Below are 22,647 nucleotides of genomic sequence, written 5' to 3'. Positions count from 1 at the left end.
CAGATAAAGTGGATGAAATAGTACCAGTTTCCAAGCCATCAAGAATTGCAGACAATGCAACTGTGGATTCAAGAGTGGCAACTATTAAACAGCGGCCTTCTAGTAGATGTTTTCCCTCAGCTACAGATATGAATGTGAGTGGTAGCTACAAAGTACTGCTTTCGCTTCTGAAACTGTGTGGAAAGGGTACTTGCTATTGTACAAAGTTTAAACCACAATAGAAATGAATTTTTAAAAAATGCATTATGTTCTCATGCTGATTTTATTACCTTGTAGCCTTGATCTATATTTCTGATAATAATTCATTTAACAGAAGAGCCTTTGGGCTCCTAAAAACTTTTGTTGTATTCTTATATCTACTCTGAGATTGTCGTTTCAACAACATTGCTATCTTGGTGTTACTGAAACAGAAGTAAGTGACCTTACTCTGTCCTTAATGTCAGCCAGTGAGATAACAGTAAGCTCTAACTTGAAAGTGTCAGTACAAAACTAAGGCCAAACAACAAAAAAAAGTCACTGAAAATTGAAGTATGTTAATTCAGTTTCAATGCCAGAATTAGTGCAGCCACACAATTTCCACTAATGTGAAGGTTTCTACAAGTTCGTTTTTTTTATTGTTCATAATATCTTGATGAAATAATATATGATGATTTGTAGGGGAAGAATTAGTACTATAGTGGATAGTAAAAATTTAATTTCCAGACCTCTGCAATTGGATTCCTCAATTGTAGAATTTACTTTGACAGAACTTATGTGTGAAAAAAAAATTGTTCTTCTTGCATTTTAGATGTACTTTTCCATTGCCCACCCCTCTGAAACAGCCCCAGCCCTGATACAAGCACTTTGGTGTTCTCAGTAGCTTAGGAAGGAAGAAAATAGAGACTGTTTCATGACGGAAAACAGATAGTTGTGTGATAACCTATGTTAAAGGGCAGTTGAGTGCATTGGGATTCAGGGGACATTCTGCAGTTCCTAGGTGATGATCTGTCTTTCTATGTAACCTTGTGCAAGGCACCATCTGTGCAAGACCCAGGGAGTAGGTCTGTCGCTCAGTCGTGAAGAGAGTGTATGGCCTGGTGGAAAGTGAGCATTAGTACCTGTGCAGTGTGTGGCAATGTTTTGGAAGTGAGTGAAATGAAATGCAATTGCTCAGGCTTCCTTTCTCGCAGCACACCAAATGTGCTGTAAACTTAACATATTGCCTTGTAAATAATTTCAACTAAATCTACTTACAACTGTTGTCATTTCATTAACATATAAGTAAATCTCAGCCTTCCCCTTCTCTTTGCATCCTTCTTCGAAGAACAGCAAATTTGCTGTTCTCCATAAGAATTCCTAAGAGGGTTAGGTAGTGGATTAGTTGATGTGAGTGGACAGTTATTTACATGTGGGAGAAAGTTCTGCATTCTTTAATGCTTGTGGGTTCTTCTGTTTGCTTTCTTGTAGTCTATGTATGAGAGACAGGGTATTGCTGTGATGACGCCCACTGTACCAGGGAGTCCACAAGGTCCTTTTCTGGGTATACCTCGGGGTACAATGAGAAGACAAAAATCTATAGGTAAAATGTTCCTCATGCATAGTTCATTTGTGCATTATTCACCTCTTTTAGTAATTCACCTCTTTTTGTACTTTCTTTCTTAAAGCATATTTCTCTAACACCTTTTCTTCAGTGAATGATTTTATTTTTTCTTTATACAAAAGTTCCTGGAAAAATAAGTTTTTGTTTAATTTCTACATATAGCTTTAATAGCAGTAGGCAAGTGTTATGGAATTCTGATTTAATTCCTTTCTTTAAAATATTTCCTTTATCCAAAAACAATAGTGAGAAAGAAAAAAAAAACCAAAAAAACCCCCAATATTATTGCAGAGTATTACCTAGGGCAAAATGTTATTCATTTTTATTTTGCTGTTGAGACAGAAGTGTTGTAATGCTGTGTAGTCATTTACAAAGTAATCCTTATTGATCAAAGGGAATAAACATCACTTCCATTTCATTCCAAAGAATTGTGTCAATTAATGATTAAACAAAATAGGAAAAAAAAAAAAAAAAAGAGCAAATAAAATTTGAACTTGTTTTGTTCTGGGTAATCTTAGTAGTGATATTTCTCAGTTTAAAAACACATTACACTGATGTAAAATTGGCCTTCTAAATTCTCCTATTATCGAGTTTATTTATGTTAAAAGCCATATTTGTAATAATGTAATGTCATCTTTTGAAATAAACCCATATGATTTTTTTCCCAGTAGAATCTTCCCAGTCCCTTTGCTAAGTTTCAGTGCATCTTAAAAATTCATTAGGTTTCTAAGTTGCATTATTTTATGCATTTGGAAATCACTAGAGCCAGGCATAAGCTCTTTTTTCATTCAGAACATCTTCCCTCCTCAATAATTGTGGAAGAAAATGTGCTTCTCTACAGCTACCTTGATGATACATAAACAAAACATTTGCCTACACATGAATGATCAGTTTAATTAAAATTCTGTAGCATCCTTTTTAATTCTGGCATCTGGTCTCTGGTTCTCTTTTCAACAAGAAAAATACTTATTGTTTGAATGAGGCAAAAGACCATTTTTGTAATTTCATACAGGCCTCGTGCCATGTGAATTACACCCTTGCATTTTAGGCTGGCTACAGAGATGGTACAATATGAGGGATTCCAGTGGAAGGCAGTGTTTCAATATGCTTTCTGATTTTTAGGAATAACAGAGGAAGAACGGCAGTTTTTGGCTCCTCCTATGCTGAAGTTTACCAGAAGTCTTTCAATGCCTGACACCTCTGAAGATATCCCTCCACCACCGCAGTCCTTACCCCCTTCACCACCACCACCTTCTCCCTCTCTGTACAACGCTCCCAAATCCCCAACGTCAAGGAGCTATGGAACTATCAAACCTCCATTTAATCAGAATTCAGGTGCAAAAATTTCTTTGGTTAGGCCTGAAAATGTGGGAACAATGATGAGGGACAAAGGGATCTATTACAGACGAGAACTGGACCGCTACTCTCTGGACTCTGAGGACCTGTACAGTCGGAGTGCCACAGCTCAGGCAAATTTCAGGAACAAAAGAGGTCAGATGCCTGAAAACCCATATTCTGAGGTTGGGAAGATTGCAAGCAAAGCAGTTTATGTACCGGCCAAACCAGCAAGGCGGAAGGGGATGCTAGTTAAACAATCCAATGTTGAAGATAGTCCAGAAAAGACCTGCTCTATTCCAATCCCCACAATTATTGTGAAAGAGCCGTCCACCAGCAGCAGCGGGAAGAGCAGCCAAGGGAGCAGCATGGAAATTGACCCTCAGTCTTCAGAACAACCTGGGCAACTCCGACCTGATGACAGTTTAGGTGTCAGCAGTCCATTTGCAGCAGCCATTGCTGGAGCAGTGAGGGACAGGGAAAAGCGGCTGGAAGCAAGGCGTAATTCTCCAGCCTTCCTCTCCACAGACCTAGGAGATGAAGATGTTGGACTAACACCACCAACACCACGTATGAGGCAATCTAAATTTACTGATGAAGCAATGTTTAGTAGTGAAGATGGCTTTAGGCAGCTTATGTCACCATCTCCAATTCCTGCACCTAGAGAGCCTGAAAATCTTTTTAATAGCAGTGATCCCAGCAATCAAAGCGATGCAAGGACATTAAATACTTCGTCCAAAACGAAGGGTACTGAAAACAGTACAGCGGCAGCTAAGTCCACAAATGCATCCACCTCCGATAATTACGTTCACCCGGTCACAGGAAAGCTGCTAGATCCAAACTCACCGCTAGCCCTCGCTCTCTCTGCCAGGGACAGAGCCATGAAAGAACAAACACAGCAGATTCCAGGCAAAGTGGACACTGTTAAGGCTGACCTTAATAAACCACTTTACATCGATACAAAGCTGAGACCCAATATTGAAACGACATTTCCTGTTACTGCTACTGTCTCTAGGCAAAATACTCGTGGTCCACTACGAAGGCAGGAGACTGAGAACAAGTATGAAACAGATGCAGGGAAAGAAAAGAAGGCTGAAGAGAAGAAAAACATGTTGATAAACATTGTGGATACTTCACAGCAGAAGTCAGCTGGCTTATTAATGGTTCATACCGTGGACACGGCAAAGTCGGATGATACACCTGAGGATGAAGAGGAAAAGGGAGCTGAAATGGAACCGAGCCCCGAAAACTCCCTGACAGAGAGGCCAGAGGGGAGCGAGGAAGCTGAAAGTGAGCTGAACGTGCCTGCTGTGCCTGAGCCACCGGCATCTCCCTGCAAAACCATTGTGGCGGCGAGCTCTGTCGACGACCCAGTCATCTTGCCCTTCCGCATCCCCCCACCACCCTTAGCATCAGTTGATATTGATGAAGAATTTATTTTTACTGAGCCACTACCACCCCCCTTAGAGTTTGCCAACAGCTTTGACATCCCTGACGACCGCTCGGTGCCCGCTTCAGCTCTCACGGACTTGATTAAGCAAAGGAAAAACGGCACACCTTCACCTGCGCCATTCGTCACCAGCCAGCCAACCAATTCTTTAGACAGTAAAAAGCAAGTGGGTCTTTCAAACTGTTTGCCTGCCTCCTTTCTGCCACCCCCTGATAGCTTTGACAACGTCACTGACTCTGGGATTGAGGAGGTAGACAGTCGGAGTAGTAGTGACCATCACTTAGAGACAACCAGCACTATCTCAACGGTGTCCAGCATCTCTACCTTATCCTCGGAAGGGTGCGAGAACGTGGATACTTGTACAGTCTATGCAGATGGGCAAACATTTCTGGTGGACAAACCCCCAGTACCTCCTAAGCCAAAAATGAAGCCCATAATCAACAAAAGCAATGCACTTTACAAGGATGCGCTAATTGAAGAAACTGTAGACAGCTTTGTTATTCCTCCTCCCGCTCCACCCCCACCTCCCATCAGTGCGCAGCCCAATATGGCAAAGGTTGTTCCCCAGAGGACATCTAAGCTATGGGGGGATGTGACGGAGGTGAAAAGCCCAATTCTCTCAGGCCCAAAGGCTAATGTTATTAGTGAATTGAACTCAATACTCCAGCAAATGAATAGAGAGAAATCCTCAAAGCCAGGGGAAGGATTGGAGTCACCTACCGGAACAAAAACTGCAAGTCTCAGTACAAGGTAAATGTAAATAACCAAATAATTTACCAAAGAAGTCATGATTTTTTTCATCTCTCCCTAACTTTTACTATTACACAAGTTAAAAAAGAATGTACCTTTTATTGTACATACTTGTTACATGCATAGTCTCTGATGAACAGTTTTACAGAGGGCAAGATTTTCCTATATCACCAAGGTTTCTGTCATCATCACCCTAGGATAAGGGCTCACTCAGTATTCTCCACTTTCCGAGGTGGTTTGCACAAGCCTGTCAGTTGTTTTGACATGAGTTACTTAGATTTAGGTTTAAGTAGCACTCTTTTTTTTTTTTCCTTTCAAAATGTGATGATAATTTAATTTTTGTTCAGTCTCACGACTTATTTTGGCTTCAAACAGGTAAAAAAAAGTTTTTGTCTAGGCTTACTTCACATTCACTGTGAAGTATTTGATCATATTTGATTTTTACTTGAATCTCTAATAATCCACCCTATGAAGAAGTATGAGGTCTGCTCCAAACTTAATGCCATCTTTTTTATTATGTTGGCCCATGATGTCAGAGGTGGACGTTGGTGGTGTGGTAGTAGAGGTTGAGCCTCCCCACCGTTATTCCATTGCATTTTATTGCTGTGCATCAGATGGCAGCGGAGGGGCAGTCTGACCAAGTGGTGTCTGACATGGAAATGTGTATGCAGCAAAAGTGTGGAATTGAATTCCTCCATGCAGAAAAAGATGCCACACGCTGGCTTTCATTAATGCTTTCTGAACATTTATAGAGACCACATAGCGGATGTGAGCAGAGTGAGGCAATGTGTGGTGCGTTTCAGCAGTGGTGACAGCGACAGCGAGTCACCTCCGCTAATGTGGATGTTTATGAGTGCAACATGCAAATCCTTGTTCACCACTGGCAAAAATGCATAGTTAATAGTGGTGACTATGTTGAAAAACCATGTTTTGTAGCTAGGAATTTGCTCCATCAAAGTAGTCTTGTTCTGTTCTTGGTATTTGTTGTAAAATGGAAATAAATAGGAGACATTACTTTTGGAGTGAGCTAAGTATGAAGCCATCTTAGAAAATTTCTTTCTGGCATCACTTTGCATTGTTCGTAGTTTTGCTGAATGATTAATTTATTGTCTGTAATCACTCAGCTTTACTGGGTTTAAGTTCTTACTTTCGGTTGTCAGTGCTTGCTAGTGAATAGTAGTGATGTCTACAGGTTCAAAAGTGTGGCTCATTTCACCAAACAGCACAATCCTTGTAGTGCAGTGTAATGCATTTCCAGAGAAGTTATATCAAAAGGTACTTAGAGTTGTCAGACACCATTAGATAAATTCATAGGTAATTATGTAGTCACTTTTCTCTGGAATATGGTGAAATTTGCAGCAGTTAAATGGACCTTTTACTGAAGTATTCCGTATTGTTTGTCCTTTCCCAGAAAGAAATTGGGTTTTTTTGGATTTTTTTAGTTTTGCTTTTTTTTTTTTTTTTTTTTTTGCTTTTTTTTTTTTTTTTTTTTTTTTTTTGCAGCGATATAGTGCTGATTTTGCTTATTAAAAAAGGCAACCCTTAAGTAAATTTTATTATGATTATTCTGCTGGATAATAAATTACCTGGCCTTTGAAAAACTACTGTTCTTCACGTGCATTAAGATGATTTTCTTTTAGGGAAAAGATGGCTCTGTTAAATGCAAATGATTACTTATTCAGAAAGCAGTGTGATCACAAGCCTCAGGGTCAGGCCATTATATTATTTCTTTCAAGCTGTAAGTTATTAAATGGTCACAGGATGGTATGGAGGTTATATGTCTTTTAGGATGAAAGGGTGGAAGAGAAATGCCGGAATTCTGGAATTCCTATCAGTATTGTTTGACTAATTGGTGTAGAAATTGAATTGCCTGTATGGGAAAAGCTTTTAGTGTAATGAGAACTATACAATGAAAAGATATATAGTGGCTGCTTGACCAAGACAGTCTTAACCAAAGTTAGCACAACAACTGAACCCTGCCCATGTAAGTTTGAAAATATCTTGGGTAAGCATAAAATCAAAACTTGTGTGCTAAGTTTGAATCATCTTGCAGATGACTCCAGGAGTTTCAATTTGTTTTATTCTGCCTATGTCTTCAATTTTCTGCTTGGACTTCGTCCTTTTAAGTCATATGAACGTGTTGCCTCTGACTTCATATGTTTAATATGTTTGTTATCTTGCATATTTTATATGATAGTTATTTCCAGGTTGCAGTGTAGATCTTTATCATTATTTTATTAGTTAATAACCAAGGCAATGTACAGTAAATATACTGCATTTTTGAAAGTACTGCATTTTTGAGAGAAAAAAATGAGAAGTAGAAGCAAATAGTTACCTCTTTTCTGTGAAAAGAAATTTATGCCAGTAGAAAGGACACAAAAAATAATTTGCTCAACTAATTCACTTTACTTGAGAAATGAAAATAACCATATAAGAAAGAACTATACCATATGTATGTCATTTTAGAGAAAAATCTCGGACAGCAATTGGAAATTGTTTTTCTTTTCTGTCCTTTACTCTTTTTAATTCTTATAACTCAGCTTTGGCAAACAGTTTTCGTTATGGACTATAGAATCTATACAGAGAAGTATTGACCTAAAACTTGAACACAGGAAGTTCCATAGTAACATGCGATAAGTATGGTGGAGTACTGGAACAGGCTGCACAGAGCGGTTGTGGAGTGTCTTTCTATGGTAATATTCAAGACCCATCTGGATCTATTGTATGGAACCTGCTTTACCTGGGGGGTTGGACTCAGTCATCTCTTGAGGTCACTTCCAATCCCTGCAATTCTGTGATTCTGTGACTCCATTTGGAAGTAAAAACTCACAAGGAATAATTTAAATCTACTTCTTTCCTGAGAAGTCTGCCTAAATGTCTGTATTTGCAAACTAGAGAGAGGGATCTTGAGCTGTAAAAAATAATGAAGTCGAACCTTGTCCAGCTCTGAGACTAGAGAGGGTGAGGGAGGATCAATTTCTGAGCTGGAGAAAGAGTGGGAAGGAGGGAGCAAAAGGCTAGCAGCAATATTATCACAGTGGAGAAGTGCTGAAATTTCTGTTTTTTGTTTTGTTATATATGTCCTGGACTGCCTATGTTTAATATCAGTTCTGCTCTTGGAAGTGCCTACATAAAGGCTGTGGATGCATAGTAAATGCTTCCCAGACAAAGCCTTATTTTAACTGCTTTTTCTTCTACTTTACCATTAAAATGTTAAATAAATTACAGCCTTTCTAGCCTGATCGCATGATTGACACATTTTTTTACAAAGTCATAATGTATTATGATCAGGGAATACCATCTTGCCAAAGTATGAAAGTTAATATTTCAATTGTAAAGCTAAAATTTTTCACTTTTTTTCTCATATTATAAAACGTACATCAACCAATTGTAGAACTTACAGCCCTTTTCTTTGAGGCAGTCAGAGAAAAGGAGCAAGGAATTTTAGCTTTCAGAAAGCAAGGATTCTGCTGAATTAAAGAGAAGTGACGAAAAATGTGTAGGTCTGTTCATATACCCTTCAGCCAAGGAGAAGTAGTGGGAAGTATTATAAATAGTAACGTTGTTCTCAGGCTCACTTGGGTTCTGCTCATAGCACTAGCAGCCTGATGAAATTAAAATATATATTTCTTCATTGTGAAACATGAAGTTATAGCCTAGGAAACTGCTCTAAATACCTCAGGAGTTATCTCTGTACAGCCAGTGGGTATACAAATGTCACTCAGTCACAGCAATTGCACCGTTAGGGCAGCATGAATGTAAATTAAATTGAAAATTGTTTGGGAATAGCGTGTTACAGAAACCTGTAAAATTGATCTTCTTTATATGTTTTTGACAAATGAGGATCATGAAGAGATTGTTCTACAATCTGAGCAGCGTTCCTCTCTCAATTATTACATTATAAAAAACCCTAGCCTTCCTTTTTTCAACATACATAGGTTTAGCAGTAATTTCATACCATGCATTTATAGTTTTCTGTGTTTTCTATGGAGACACTGAGTTGAAGATTTTTAAATAGAGCATGGAAATGTTTGGCTGGAAACCATCTGCTGGAAGCCATCAGAGGCAGTGACCAGCTGCAGTCCAGGAAGAGGAGCCTGGGAAAGGACAGAAAAAGAGGAAAAAGCAAAAGGATGTGCGAAGGGTTTGATCAGCAGGCTCTGGACCAGAGCTTTTGAATTCACATGGGCTCTTCCCACTCTTCACATTGGCCATCACTCACTTTAAGAAATTTTGGAGCTGATTCTTGGAGATGCAAGTTTTCATCTGGTCCATCCATGTAGTCAGGATCTCACAGGCCACAACACCCAGCCATCACTTCCTCCTCTTCTGCCTAAAATTACTTACAGCATCAGCTCAGGGCATTTGAGTACAGGGCCCTATCTGAGCCAAATACTCAAGATTGGGATGTGCTGCCCTGAGTCCCATTGCCCATCCCAGGGTTTGGACACGCTCTGTGCTGGGAGATGAGGACAATTCCCACAGCTGGGCAAAGAGGAGGGGAGCACAGCAGCATCTCCAACTCCTGCACTATAAATATGGCAAGGTTACAGATTCTCTTGAGAGGCTACTTCTGTTGTATGAAGCTGCTAAAAGGAAGGAAGGAGAAGGCCAATGCAGGGTTTTTATCAGGTTAAGAGGAATGCTCGCACTGTGAACCCAGCAGTTGCTTAGCAACATAGTGATCAAGAGCAAGTTGCAAGCTGGCTGCATAACGCCGGCAGGATTAACACAGGACAGCCTGCGGCTGCGAGGGAGAAGCACAGCCCCCAGTGTCAGTATCATGCTTCCACTTCTGCTCTTGTGTGCTAATAAGGAATAATGAACAGCTACCACTTCGCCCTGCCATCACTGCCCCAAAATGGTTGATAGCTTGGAGTAGGGAGGAGCTAGTTCTGTTCTGAAGGTCTCTCCTGCTTCCCAGACTGTGCTCACAGAGCATTCGTGTGTGGCCTCCTGGCAGGCTGAATGTCAGCCTGGCAATGGGAGTGCTCATTGCAGATGTGGGAGTTGTACAGAATGCTTAACCATGCAGGATCAAGTCCTTCAGGAAAAATAACCTCTATTGTCTTGGCAGAACAGGTTTTAAAGGGGGAAATCCTGTGGTCAGGCTTTTGTGCATTTCTAAGGGCTTTTCATTTGGATAAGTCCCCATATTTTAACAAACAGGTAAGGCAGAATTGAACTTAGCAATGAGAGCGTGGGTCTTGACCCTACGTTTGGTTTATTCTGGTTATGAAACACGTTATCTTGTGGCATAATTATCAAGCCTTGATTTTTCAGTTTACTGTCGTCCCATTAGCTTCATTTCATATCATTAACCATTTGTCAGCCATTTTCACAGGATTCCTTGCTTTGTCAGTAATTTTTGCAGCAGTTCAGTCATTCCATTTTGACATTTTTATTTGCTCTCATGGCTACTGCTCTCAGAAATGGGTCATACTGAAGTGCCATGAAGTAAGTGTCAACTATAAAGCATAGAGTACTCTGAGTTGTACATTCTGTTTCTTTTTAATGCTCACTCGATGCTATTGCATTTTAGTGATTTTGATGCAAAATGCAGTGTAGATTAGCTCTCCCTTATCCAGAAACGATACCCATTCTCAAACCAGAGATGGGATGTTGTCTCCAACTGAAATGAAAGCCACTTTCGTGAGACGGATATTCAGCAAAGATTTTTATAGTGTGAGCACCTAAGAGTAGGTTCCTGAACTTATACCCAGGCACCTAAATATGGAGACATAATTTTTCAAGTGCACCAAAACTCTGTTTTTAGGATGTGTTTTTGAGAGAAGGGGGAATGATAAGCATACTTTTACATGCTTATGTAAGCATGTAAGTAAAGACAAACTAGCCTTGAAATAATCAAGCTGTGCTGCAGTGGTAACTGCTGAGTCTGTCTCCACCGGAAGCAGTGAGGTTTTCCTTTCTCTTTCCAGCTTGTCTTCACCTTTTCCCTTCCAGTTCTCCAGAGGTAAGGCTGAGACAGCTTCTGGCCCTCAGCCTCCAGCAGCACCTTGCTGCTGTTTCTGTACAGCTGTGTTATTCACATGGAAACTATTGTTCATCAGCAGCTCCCACAGAGCTTTGGTGATTATTCCTCACTCAGCTGAAAAGCATTACCTGCAACAGACACTCACCATTCCTCATTTCTCTTCAGTAAAATAATGCTACTATAAGAGGCTGTGTATCCTGCCAGTCATCATACCAATGCTTGTTCTTCACCTTCTCCCAAAACAGTATCGTCTTACTTTCCTACCATGCCATTTTCCTTTGACAATCCAAAAATACAGTACAAATTTTGCAAGAGGTGAAGGCAAAGTTTTGGATTTGCAAGTACACAGAAAGCTCTAAAAAGTTAATTTCCCACAGTACCTCCATATAGGGCATCTTTTCTCCCACTGTTTTTTCTCCAACATAGTGGAAGAGCTTTGTCAGAGACAGCAAGACTTCGGGAAAGTCAGAGAATAAAACAGCTCTTATAAGAGAATAAAATAGCTCTTATAACCCAAAGTGATTTTGGGTTTGAATTTTTTTGTTTTGTTTTGTTTTTTTGTTGTTTGTTTTTGTTTTTAATGGGAGGCTCTTAGGACCTATTGCAGCATGCCATCTTTCACTGATTTACTTTCATTATTAAGTTAGCAGTGAATTTGAATCCTGCAAATCTGATTTAAAATTTAAAATAATTTCTTGCCTACAATCTGTGGTGATGACTTATTACTTGGAGACATAGGAATTATATACTGTGGTTTTAATATGAGACAACATAATGGGCATTACCATCAGTGCAGCCTTACAGCAGCAAATGTTTACAAATTAGTTCCATATGCTGATGCTAACAGGGCAAATTTTATTTAAAATAATTATCAGACTTTTCACTTTCCTAAAATGAATTTTGGGTTTAGGTACGTTTAATATGTATTTAGTAAGCTTAATGTAACAGATGACCAAATAAGGCCTAAGAAATTGCTCTTATTAAAAATCTGGAAAACCCACAACGCAATGAAAACACTCCTGCTCTCCAGCTGGAACGTGCTTGCCCCTGTAATGACCAGGATACCATCATCTGTGAAATCCAAGACAGCTGAGAGTTTCAAGGCTATCTGCACCAGATGGTGCTATAGATGACATAAATTGTAAGTGGGGATGGATGGGAGTTTGCATAAAGGTGCATACTTTTTTCCATCTGTAACACCCTGGAGTTGATACAGCAAGTGAAAGTAGAGGGGGAAAAAGAGAAAAAGAATCTTGGAATAGAAGACTCGGGACAGGAAGTCTGGAAGTGCAGTCATGGGCCCCAGCAGGCTCACGTAGCTGTTACGAGGCTGAGCCTGTGCCACAAAAGCTGCAGAGCCAGCTGCAGAACAGCAGTCAGAAATAAAACACAAACTTTGTTTTGCAGGTTACTGAGTGATTTTGCAGACAGCAGTGACCTCAAGTCACCGTGGTTACATTTCCTCTCATCTTTAGGTGGTTACTGCAAAACTGGTCCTGCGTAGGACTGCTGTGACAGAGTGTAGTGACTCACAGACTGTATTCTCGGTGTGGAGAACAACTGGGGGGTGTTGCTGGAGGATTAAGTCTGATAATGAAGTGCTCTGAGCTTTCTGATAAAAGGGTTAATGTTTCTATTGGCCTTTGTGCTGAACTGGCTATAAACTGAGCTAGTGTCGAAATATCATTCATCAGCTAAAATAAGTTATGATCATTCTAGTGTCATATTTTAACAGCCAGTAGTCCTGAACCCATGGCTTGAGAAAAGCCAGATGCCCACAGATCTTTTAATAGTGATTGTAGCCATGAGAAGCCATTACTTTGATGCAGCCTGATGGGAAGAGTAAAAGGTCCAGTGTTGCCTCTGTTGCTTTGCTCACTCAGTACTTCTGCCTGTGCATGAGAAGAGGAGGTAACACAGGTCTACAGAACACTTAAAGAGTGCACAGTTTACTTTGGGGGATTTTGTTTTACTGTCTTGATGTAGTTTATTTAAAGGAGCAGTGACAGTGATCTCCTGAACGAGGATGTATAGGGAGTGTGTGAAAGGAACGATAGAGAAGCAGCAGCAGGAGCAAGTTACAGGAGCGAGCAGGAGCTGTTGGCCAACTAACACAAGTTACCCTCTGCTGGCATCTGCCATATCAGAAGATAAATTTGCATCATCCATTTGATACTGCCACAGAGGATGGCAGCTCATTACTCATATTTGCAGTACAGAAATGTGAGTAAAAGGGTCAGTACTAATAAAGGGCTGGGGAGAGATTTCTTCATCTCTGCAAAACTCACCTTGCCTTTCTTTCAATCAGTAGTACAAAATTATCCCAACCTATTTCAAATAAGAGTTTTTTGGATTCAAAATTAGATCGTGTGTTATTAAAGTCCATGAGACTCCTAGTGCTATGTGGGTAGAAATATTTTTTTCCCCTTGATTAGTAGAATTGAATTGTTTCTTGCCATTGACTTTTATGTGTTAGAATGCTTAGCTCTAGTCTTGGAAGACAATGTGAGCCATTAAGCTCCAAACAAATCACAGGAAGCACTCCAAACCTTGCCAAGCATTTCTTTTCTTTGTTAAATTACAAAGACCAAAGTGCTCAAAGTCTTGTTCCCACTGTGTTTTAAGTGAAGTGCTGATCTTTCAGCTCTCAAGGAGATCCCCTGTTCCCTTTGAAATATATGGAACAACCTGTGGGAAATCATTGGGATTGCTCATGTGAATAACATGAACATTCTCCAAGCAGTTATTCTTAGTGCTTTTCAAATAACATGGTATTGGATTCTTATTTGAAAGAGGCTCGCTGTGCTGTGAGTGTGCTGTGCGTGTCAATGTAGAAGCACTGTAGGCTATTTGACATCTGAGTTTGTTAATTATGGGCTGAATTATGTGGGGATTAGATAGGAAGAGGGCTCACATTAGCCACGAGCAAACCAAGGAACCACTGAAGAGAGCCTCCAGATCAAGGCTGCCAGGAGTAACTATGGCTGCTTGTATGAAAGAAAGGGATTAATAGCCCATTATCATTGCCCCAGGTGAGTTGCCTGTATTTCTTCTTTTTGAGTAGTTCACAGGAGCAGCAGTTAGGATGGATTTTGAGAAGTACTGGGACCATCACCTTTTTAATCAAAATTTTAACCACTCTTTTAATAAGAATGTGGGGAACCAAAGTCAAGTCATGCCCCTTCCATGGGCTTTCACTGCACTGGGAAACAGATCTGATGGAGCAGCCTAACCCCAAGTGCCTTGTCCTCCTTCTCAGCCATCTCAGTGTTCTGCAGATGTGAGCCAAGCCTTTGTGATTCTCCAGGCCAGAGGAGCCCGGGGGGGGGGGGGGGGGGGGGTGTCTTTTTTTTAAAGCAGATCTTGTGGTGAGGGGCATGACCCAGAGAGAGCTGATGTGGTTTTGCATGGATCATTTCTGATACCTCATTTACTGGCAGTTAATATAAGATCTTCAAGCAGTCATTCAGATAGAGACCTGAGCTGGTTCCACAGCAGGACTTTAAAACGAGGGCTCCAGAACCCACACTTTTTCTTTGGCTCTTTTATGCACAGTAGTGAATCTGCATTATTTATAAAAGCATTTGTATCTGCCATTGTGCCCCAAAGTCCTTGCCTGTTCTGCCCCAAGCATGACATATCAGGCATGGGGACAGTCTGGCACTGAGATAAAGAGGGATTCAGCCTATCTGAGTGAGAAATCCAGCTACAGCATCCGTCAGATCATCCCCTCGAGTCTATGGCATCACTTCAAAGATAAACAAATCCTTTGGTCTAGAAGTGCATGAAATTACTTGGCTGAAGGTGTCTCTAACTGGAAGGGTATTTTAAAAGTGAAAAACTCTGGAGCTTCAGGCACCCAAAAGTTCAGTGAAAGATCCTGTATTGTGCATGCTGACTGGCATAGCTGTCTCATGAAATGTAAGGGCTGTGTAGGTAAGCATTTTGTGAACAGACCTGAGCCCCAACCATCTGCTTCTAAATTTGTTTTATAGCCACCAGACAAAAGTAGGTTTGTCTGCTCCTTCACCCATCCCACCAGCCTCGGCAGGAGAGCCTCTCAGCAAGCTTCATGCTTGCTTCATTTGTAATCTAAGATTTCCTTTAGGCAGGAGATAGGTGCCAGTGACTTGATTACAGCTACATCACCTCTGGGCGTGCAGAGTGACAAGAATTTTGTATCCTCAAGTTTTGTAGTGAAACTGACGAAGTATAATTTCTGTTTAGAAAAAAAATGAAAGATCCAGAACCTGAGTCAATAATGTGCTTCCAATACTTTCCATACCTACCGTTACTAGCTGTGTTACCTTACAGTGTAGGACCTATAAACTAAAACTGCTCTGTGTAGAGCAGGGCAGATCAACTCCTGACTGCTCTATGAGGGTAACACTAAGTGCCCATGTGCTTACTGCACACGGCGTTCCTCATTTAGCCATGAGATAATTTGTTATAGGCTTAAAAAAGGACAATGTGCTCTGAAACGCGTTCCTCTGAAGTGCTGATAAGCAAAGGTTTTGTTTTTAACTACAGCTTAAGATTGTTTTATGGGAAAGATTGAATTATGCTGTCTCGGTACCCTCTACCTGCTACTGCTCTTTAAAAAAAGTTATACTATTCTGACGTTCCAAAGCCATGTTTACCATGTGTTGATAAGGGACCACTGGCAGCTGATGTGTCTAACTTTCCATGTCTGTTTACAATTTCAGGAGCACAGAAGTCATGAGTACTGTCTCAGGTACACGAAGTACAACAATCACTTTCACTGTCCGACCTGGAACCAGCCAGCCGATCACACTGCAGAGCAGGTCCCCAGACTATGACAGTAGGACCTCAGGAGCACGGCATGCTCCAAGCCCTGTGGTTTCACCAACAGAGATTAATAAAGACATCATGCCTGCTCCTCTGACTGCTTCTGCTTCAGCTTCATCTCCTTCTCCAACTCTGTCTGATGTATTTAGCCTACCCAGCCAGCCCCCCTCTGGGGACTTATTTGGCTTGACCACAGGGCGCAGCAGGTCTCCTTCTCCCTCAATATTACAACAGCCAATCTCAAATAAGCCTTTTACAACTAAGCCTGTCCACCTGTGGACTAAACCAGATGTGGCAGATTGGTTGGAAAGTCTAAACTTAGGTGAACACAAAGAAACATTTATGGACAATGAAATAGATGGCACTCATTTACCAAATCTACAAAAGGAAGATCTGATAGACCTTGGAGTGACTAGAGTTGGGCACAGAATGAACATAGAAAGAGCTTTGAAACAGCTGCTGGACAGATAAGAATAGCTATTTTGCCTCACAAACTTCTGTTGATAACTAGAGATGGGCTGGTACTGAAATACCCCAAATGCCTTGTCTGTCTGCGAGTGCCAGCAAAATTAGGGGGGAAAAATAAAACAGTTTAATTCCTGGTACTCAGGTAATGCAGACTATATGTTACACACCCAAATATAAATCTAAATGTGTTGCACGAGTGGGGTCATTTATTTCAAAGTCGCGGGGAGATACAAGAGAGAGAGAGAGAAAATTGTTAACTTCAAAAATATTACCATCTATTGATACTGCCCTTCTTCTGGAACCATTACAGACCAGTTTTCTTTTAACTTCAAATTGTAAACTTTTTTTTTTCTCCTTAATTGAAAAGCACTGTATTCTCTTCTTGACATTCATTCAGACTCCCAGCAGGTTTCCTTTCTGAAATCTTAGTTTATTTAAAGAGGACAGATTGCTTCATTACCATTCAAATCCATTTTTGTTAGCAGAGGTACAATATTGAGACAGGTACAGGAGTTCATATAACTGGTTTTTTACAAAGTTTAGCTCTCTGATTTGTTGGCAGAGAAGCTGGTTGTTCTGCTGGAATTAACTCAAAGGTAACCTTGCTCTGTTTTACCTGGTATTTCTTTATTTCTGCAGTTATACTTAGCACTCTTCCAAGGTGGCAGAACAAGTTCAATACATGCTCCATTGAAGTGACCTGTAAGACGATGCAGATATTTCATAAAAGCTGAGAAGGAATGCTCACTTAGAGGTACAACAAAATGAAGCTAGTTTGAACCTGAGATCCCCAGTTTTCAACCAGCTAAACTACTGCTAAGTCGCAATGTGAACTCTGCAAACCAGAAAAAAAATTGGGTTTATGTACAGCTGCATCTTCAGGACTTCACAGTCAGATATCAAATATGCTGAACCCTGAGTGATATTGTCTAATCCAGTGAGTGAGAAGTACTTAGATATTTTGAACATCGGGCCAAGAAAGATTAAGTAGATGAATGTTCCCATTGAAGTCCACGAGAAGGTTGCCAGTATTTTAAGTAAGAGAGGAATTTCAAGCTGTTAGCAGAAATAGAAATAGGTTATGTTGCTTAAAAAGAAAAAAGAATAGAAAAAAAAAGAGAAAGCTAATGCCAAGATAGACCAAGGTATGTAGTGTCCCAGAGCATATGTGCTTAAGGGGCAAAGGAAGTAGTAGCTATCCGGTTTCTCGTTTTTATTGCTATTAACAAGTATGGGCTCCTGGACCAGAAGAGCAGAGTGAGCACCTCCTGGGGGGCTGAACGCTTCCCATGGCCACCCGTGATTGCTGTGCAGGTGGCAGTGAGCACGCCCTGCTCTGGGCCGGAGCTTCCAGGAGACCTCAGCAGCAGGGGGAGCACACATTTGGTCAATCTGACTATTTCATTTTTTTATTTTTTTTTGAGTTAACAAGTCTCTCTCTGCATGTTTGACCTCCCCTTGTAATTAACACCTCTAAATATCTGTGAGTTTTGTAGGTCTTTATTAACATAATACTCAAGATGTTCAAGGTGGATAAATAGTGTGTGGATGGCTAGACTGCCTACCTACCATACTTTCAGGTTCTCTTACATTTTGCAGGATACCTGAACTTTCTTTCCTTGATATGTTCCTTGATATGGTCCAGCCTATCTCTAATTTTTTTATTGTGATTATTTTTGCTCACAAACAAGTGTCTAATTAGGTCTGCAACAGCCCTAGTATGAGTACATAAAGTTTAGCATTTTAAATATCTTTCTTTACTGCAAGTTTAAATAGTTGTACAGATAGTTTATAAGCACAATATTTTAAGAAAATAAGTGGCTGGTCTACTGGGCAGCCTTTGTGCCACTTCAGTGCTAGAAAGTGAAAAACAACAAAAAAAAAACTTTTGTGGTTTAATACTATTTCTGTGGAATAATTATAAAGTCTTGACCTTTTTAAAATCAACCTCATTTGGATGCATCTGAACCAGCAGAGCTGTGTTATATTTTCTATCTTTGCTAGAACTTCTACAAAGGAGGATGAATATTTCTTCAAAAGTGGTTATAGTTACCAACGCATTGGATACTCATAAAAAGCAACTTATTTAGCCTCCTGCCCCCTTTACGGAACAACAAGTCCTTTGACTTAACATCTGTTACTACGCTATATTTGTATTTGAAAGTTCCAAGTAACCTTGTAATAAAAACCAAGTACTAAGGTGTTTTACTTCCAAAAGTACTGCATTTTTCCATAGGTGGTGTAGAAGATGACAGTCTCATTCAGATAGTCAACACAGACAACTTGAGGCCATCAGATACTTTCAGAAGTGTACAAATGGTAATTTAGCCATCATTGTCTTCCATTTGGTGATACGACAGAATTCAGTAAATAAACCACTAATGCCATGCTCTTTTTTTTTTTTTTTTTTTGTTTTTGTTTTTGTTTCTTTGGGTACAGTTGATATTACCTCTATAATATGTGCCAGAAAATACGTTAGAAATTATGGTAGTAACAACAATGTAGAAGTTGACTTTGAAGCTGCTTTTTACTCACAACCTTATTGTTGAATTTCAGTTTAACGAGTGCTGACGTTCACGGTCAATTACAGTTGGTGGTAATCCCTTTCTAACACAGGTGTGTTTCTTGCCTGTCTACCTTTTCAGGTACTGAAAGAATAGGTACAAAATCATTAGCAGAAAAGAGGTTTGAAACATCAAAGAGCTAATGAAATAGTTTATTTTTACATCGTGTCTTACAAAGTAAACGTAACGAGACCTGAGAGGACCTCCTTTCACCAATAAAATGCACCTCTGCCAAGATGAATTGGTCTCTAGCTCTGTTTGATGATTTTGCTACAGAAAGCAATAGTAACAGATACGACGTTGCCTCCGAGTATTTTCGTCAGTCTGGAAACGTTGGGGGGAGGAGAGAAGACCCATTTATTTCATGCTTCTATGATAGTGAAAAACAAGTTGTTAGAGATCTATGAAATACATTATGATATTCTGGGTTTTAGGATCAACTTTTGTTTATATACTGTAATTTAAATAAATTGCATTTACATGCCTAGTTTCTGTAATATTTGTGTATACAATACCAAAATCTTACAAGATGTAAATTGTGTATAACTGCACAGACTCCTTTCCCTAGGTGTCTGAGAACATTTTCAGTTGAATTCATATATTATAAAATGACTAGATGTGACTGTTGATTTACAGAATTTACATATCACAAAAGTTAATTATTTGTGGTACTTAAGTTAATAAAATAGTGATTTTTTTCTCCGTTCTTAAAAAGCATTACCCAGTTGATCTGGCGATGATTATGTGTATGAGCCACAAATATTGATAATTTTTCCATTACATTTTTTCTTTTCTTTTCTAGATATTACTATGTTTCTCGCTATAGTTTGTGTAAGAACTTGTGTTCACGTTATCTATGTTGCTGTAATTTTTGTGCTTTAATTCCTCTTATTTCAACTGATTAAAAGATCAAGCTCCTGTAACTTGCACTTTTCCCCAATCCTTAATACTCTTGTATGGCAACCAAAATTACTGTAAGAAATAAATATAATATTGCACTAAGGTTGTGGTTCTGATTGCAAACAGAAAGAACTGTCTGAATTTTTATTAAGCAAGCAAACAAGCAAAAAGTTGCCAAACTTGCAATCTGATGTTGTGTATTGAAAGAGCACAGAATGCTTTAACAAAATGTAGATAGAATTAAGGCAAAAATGATTGATTTTGTTTTGGACAGGAAAAACGTTTCCCTTTCTTCTTTCTGGTTAAAGCATTCTCCACACTGAGCATCAGTTCATTTACCAAGTTCGAGATCCGTGTTTGAAATGTGACGAGTTAAAATAGTTCAGTAAGAGGTAGAAAATACGTCTCTATTTGCCTTAAGGTGGATTTTTAATAACAATTGAATTCTTTTCCTTGGCTGAGCGTGTGGGGGGGAATGCATGCTCTCAACTTGGTGCTGCTGGTTGCATGGGCCTCTCATGTGGGGATCTGTTCTGCTGTCTCATGAGGTACTGGAACGGCACTGGAGAGTTGGGGGTTGGACCATTCGTAGGAAAGAGTGGCTTTACAGAGGAGAAAGGGGAATGGTGCTCCTTACCAGGATTTGTGCATCTTGTGACAAAAAATTGTACCGGCAGGGTATGTCTGTAATATGAATAAATGAAGCTTCAGGTGGACGAAAAAGCAAGCAAGCAAGCAAGAAAGAAAGAAAGAAAGAAAGAAGAAGTCTCCTTTTCTTTTAGCTTAATCTCAACATTGTTTTGTATTTTTAAATGGTGATGCTATGAAGATATTTTTAATTTTTATTTTCTAAGATATCGGAATAAATACCTAGAAATGTTGCCATTTATTTCATTTGTTCCTTAACCATTATTCTCTTCCACAGATGTCATTCTGGTTCATCTTTTTTTTTTTTTTTTTTATAGCTACCCATGATTTCTCTTGTAATTTTTCCAACAGCAATTACTTGGCAGCTTTGTTTTGTTAAGAACAACATAAAAACACCAACAACCCAATCACCACCCTTTGTTGTATTTCAGATACTGTTGTAAACCAGTGATCAACACTGCGTATTTTCAATTGTCACTGCTCTGTCAGCCAAAGAATTGAGAAGAACTGGCCATTGCTGTTGTGGTGGACATTGTATCACTGTGTCGTATTTTGCTTTGTTTGTTTTTTTCTGTATTTTTTTTCTGCATTTTGTGGTCTTTCATTCCGTCTGTCCAAAAAACGTGAAAACAAAACAAACAAACAAAAAAACCATGTCCCAGTAGCTATGATGAGATATCCAGAACAATTTTTACAAAAGATGATTGTAAAAATACTTCAGAACATGGGATTTATTGTTTTTTAAAGTACGTGCCTTGTAATTTTCGATGTGGATCAACTACACTGCATTTGACACAAAGCTTTTTCTTCCAGATACTGTAATATCTGACCAAAAGAGCTTATTGTGCTGTTTTTTAAAGCAAGAAGACCATATCTCTGCATTAAGAAAAGCAGTTAGAACAACTGAAATGATTTAGATCTTATTTAGAAAGTTTCTTTGGCATCATGAGACTGATTTGAAGGCCTTTATTCGGCTCCATTAAATGAGGGGGGCACAGAAGGGGGATATAATGAGACTGTTATTTTGGGTTCCACTTATTACTTATTACTGCGAATATATGCTTCGTTATTAATGGGGTTGACGTACTATGTTCCAAAGATGACAAAAATAAATGGAGTGGACTTATGCTTTTAAGTCTGCACAAGCTGTTTCTGTCATGCTGACATCTAGTGGAATGTGATGGCCATGGGCTCAAGCAATATCTTAAAATATGTATTCCTTTACAATGAGTGATTTTAGCGTCTTGTTATTACTGTGAGTTGGCCTGAACATCTAAGCCAGAAAAAAAGGCTGACTGTATAATTATATGAATTATTCAATGAATGATAAATCTTTAAAGAGTTGTAACGTTTTCTAGTTTCTTTGTGGGTATGTTTAATCAATTTTATGTTTTAAATGTTAGCATCTCCACACAATCCTTCATCTGCATTGAGTATGTTTTCTAAAGAATGTAGTTTTTGTCTCCAGTGCTGCAAATCCTGGACTGCTGTGAACTATTTCAGCCAAACATTGCAATCTGGTGAACAACAACAATTTCAGCAGCACGCTGCAGCTGAGTGCGAGGTATTCAGGTTAGGAATTTGTCCATAGTAGCTGGTGAATTGTCTCCCAAATGTACTTGCGGAACTGACGTTGGGTTTCCCAAGTGAAATTTAAGTTTTCCTCAGGACTAATGCTAGAAGGAATACGTGCATGTGTGTGTGAGTTCTTGTATGCTTTTAATGTAAAGGTTCTTGGACTGCATTAGAAATCCATGTACAAACAGGTCAGCAGTGTTGCATGTGCTTAAAAATGTATTGGAATAAATGTTGCAGTGAAGAGAATACAATACAGAGAAATCTCAAAATGTAATTCATGTTTTAACGGGTTATTTTTCCACTTTTTTTTTCTTTTTGCCTTATTTTGTTGTCTCCAATCTCCTAGTTTCCTTTTATACTTAAATGTAATTTAAAGCAATTTCTTATAACTTCTGAAAGTCTTGAGAAAACCTTCCAAACCTAAAATGAAGGTTTGGAGGGAGATGAGAGAGAACCTCTCTGCTGCGCATCCTTCTGAAGCCTTTGATTCATTCTCTTAAAGATGTTCTTCAAACAAAGCCTTAAGGAAACAGAGCATCATTACAAGGATGTAAAGAATTCACAGCTCCCTAAA

The 22,647-nt window shown here is 39.4% G+C and overlaps 1 protein-coding gene across 7 annotated transcripts in view; it reads left to right on the top strand.

The window, feature by feature from the left end:
• The window catches only part of SHANK2 (SH3 and multiple ankyrin repeat domains 2), a 334,008-nt gene extending 316,502 nt beyond the window's left edge, over positions 1-17,506 (top strand). For all 7 annotated transcript variants that reach the window (XM_052693113.1, XM_052693116.1, XM_052693111.1 and 4 more), the window contains 4 exons: positions 4-134; positions 1,447-1,558; positions 2,699-5,111; positions 15,813-17,506. In XM_052693113.1, coding sequence (XP_052549073.1) covers positions 4-134; positions 1,447-1,558; positions 2,699-5,111; positions 15,813-16,386 — 3,230 coding nt within the window. In that variant the 3' untranslated portion in view covers positions 16,387-17,506. The remainder of the gene's footprint in view (positions 1-3; positions 135-1,446; positions 1,559-2,698; positions 5,112-15,812) is intronic.
• Positions 17,507-22,647: the final 5,141 nt, after the last annotated feature.

This window comes from Tympanuchus pallidicinctus, unplaced genomic scaffold (genome assembly GCF_026119805.1).
Source record: "Tympanuchus pallidicinctus isolate F22 unplaced genomic scaffold, pur_lepc_1.0 scaffold3, whole genome shotgun sequence".
Classification (NCBI taxonomy): Eukaryota; Metazoa; Chordata; class Aves; order Galliformes; family Phasianidae; genus Tympanuchus; species Tympanuchus pallidicinctus.
This window is presented reverse-complemented; position numbering and strand designations above follow the sequence as displayed.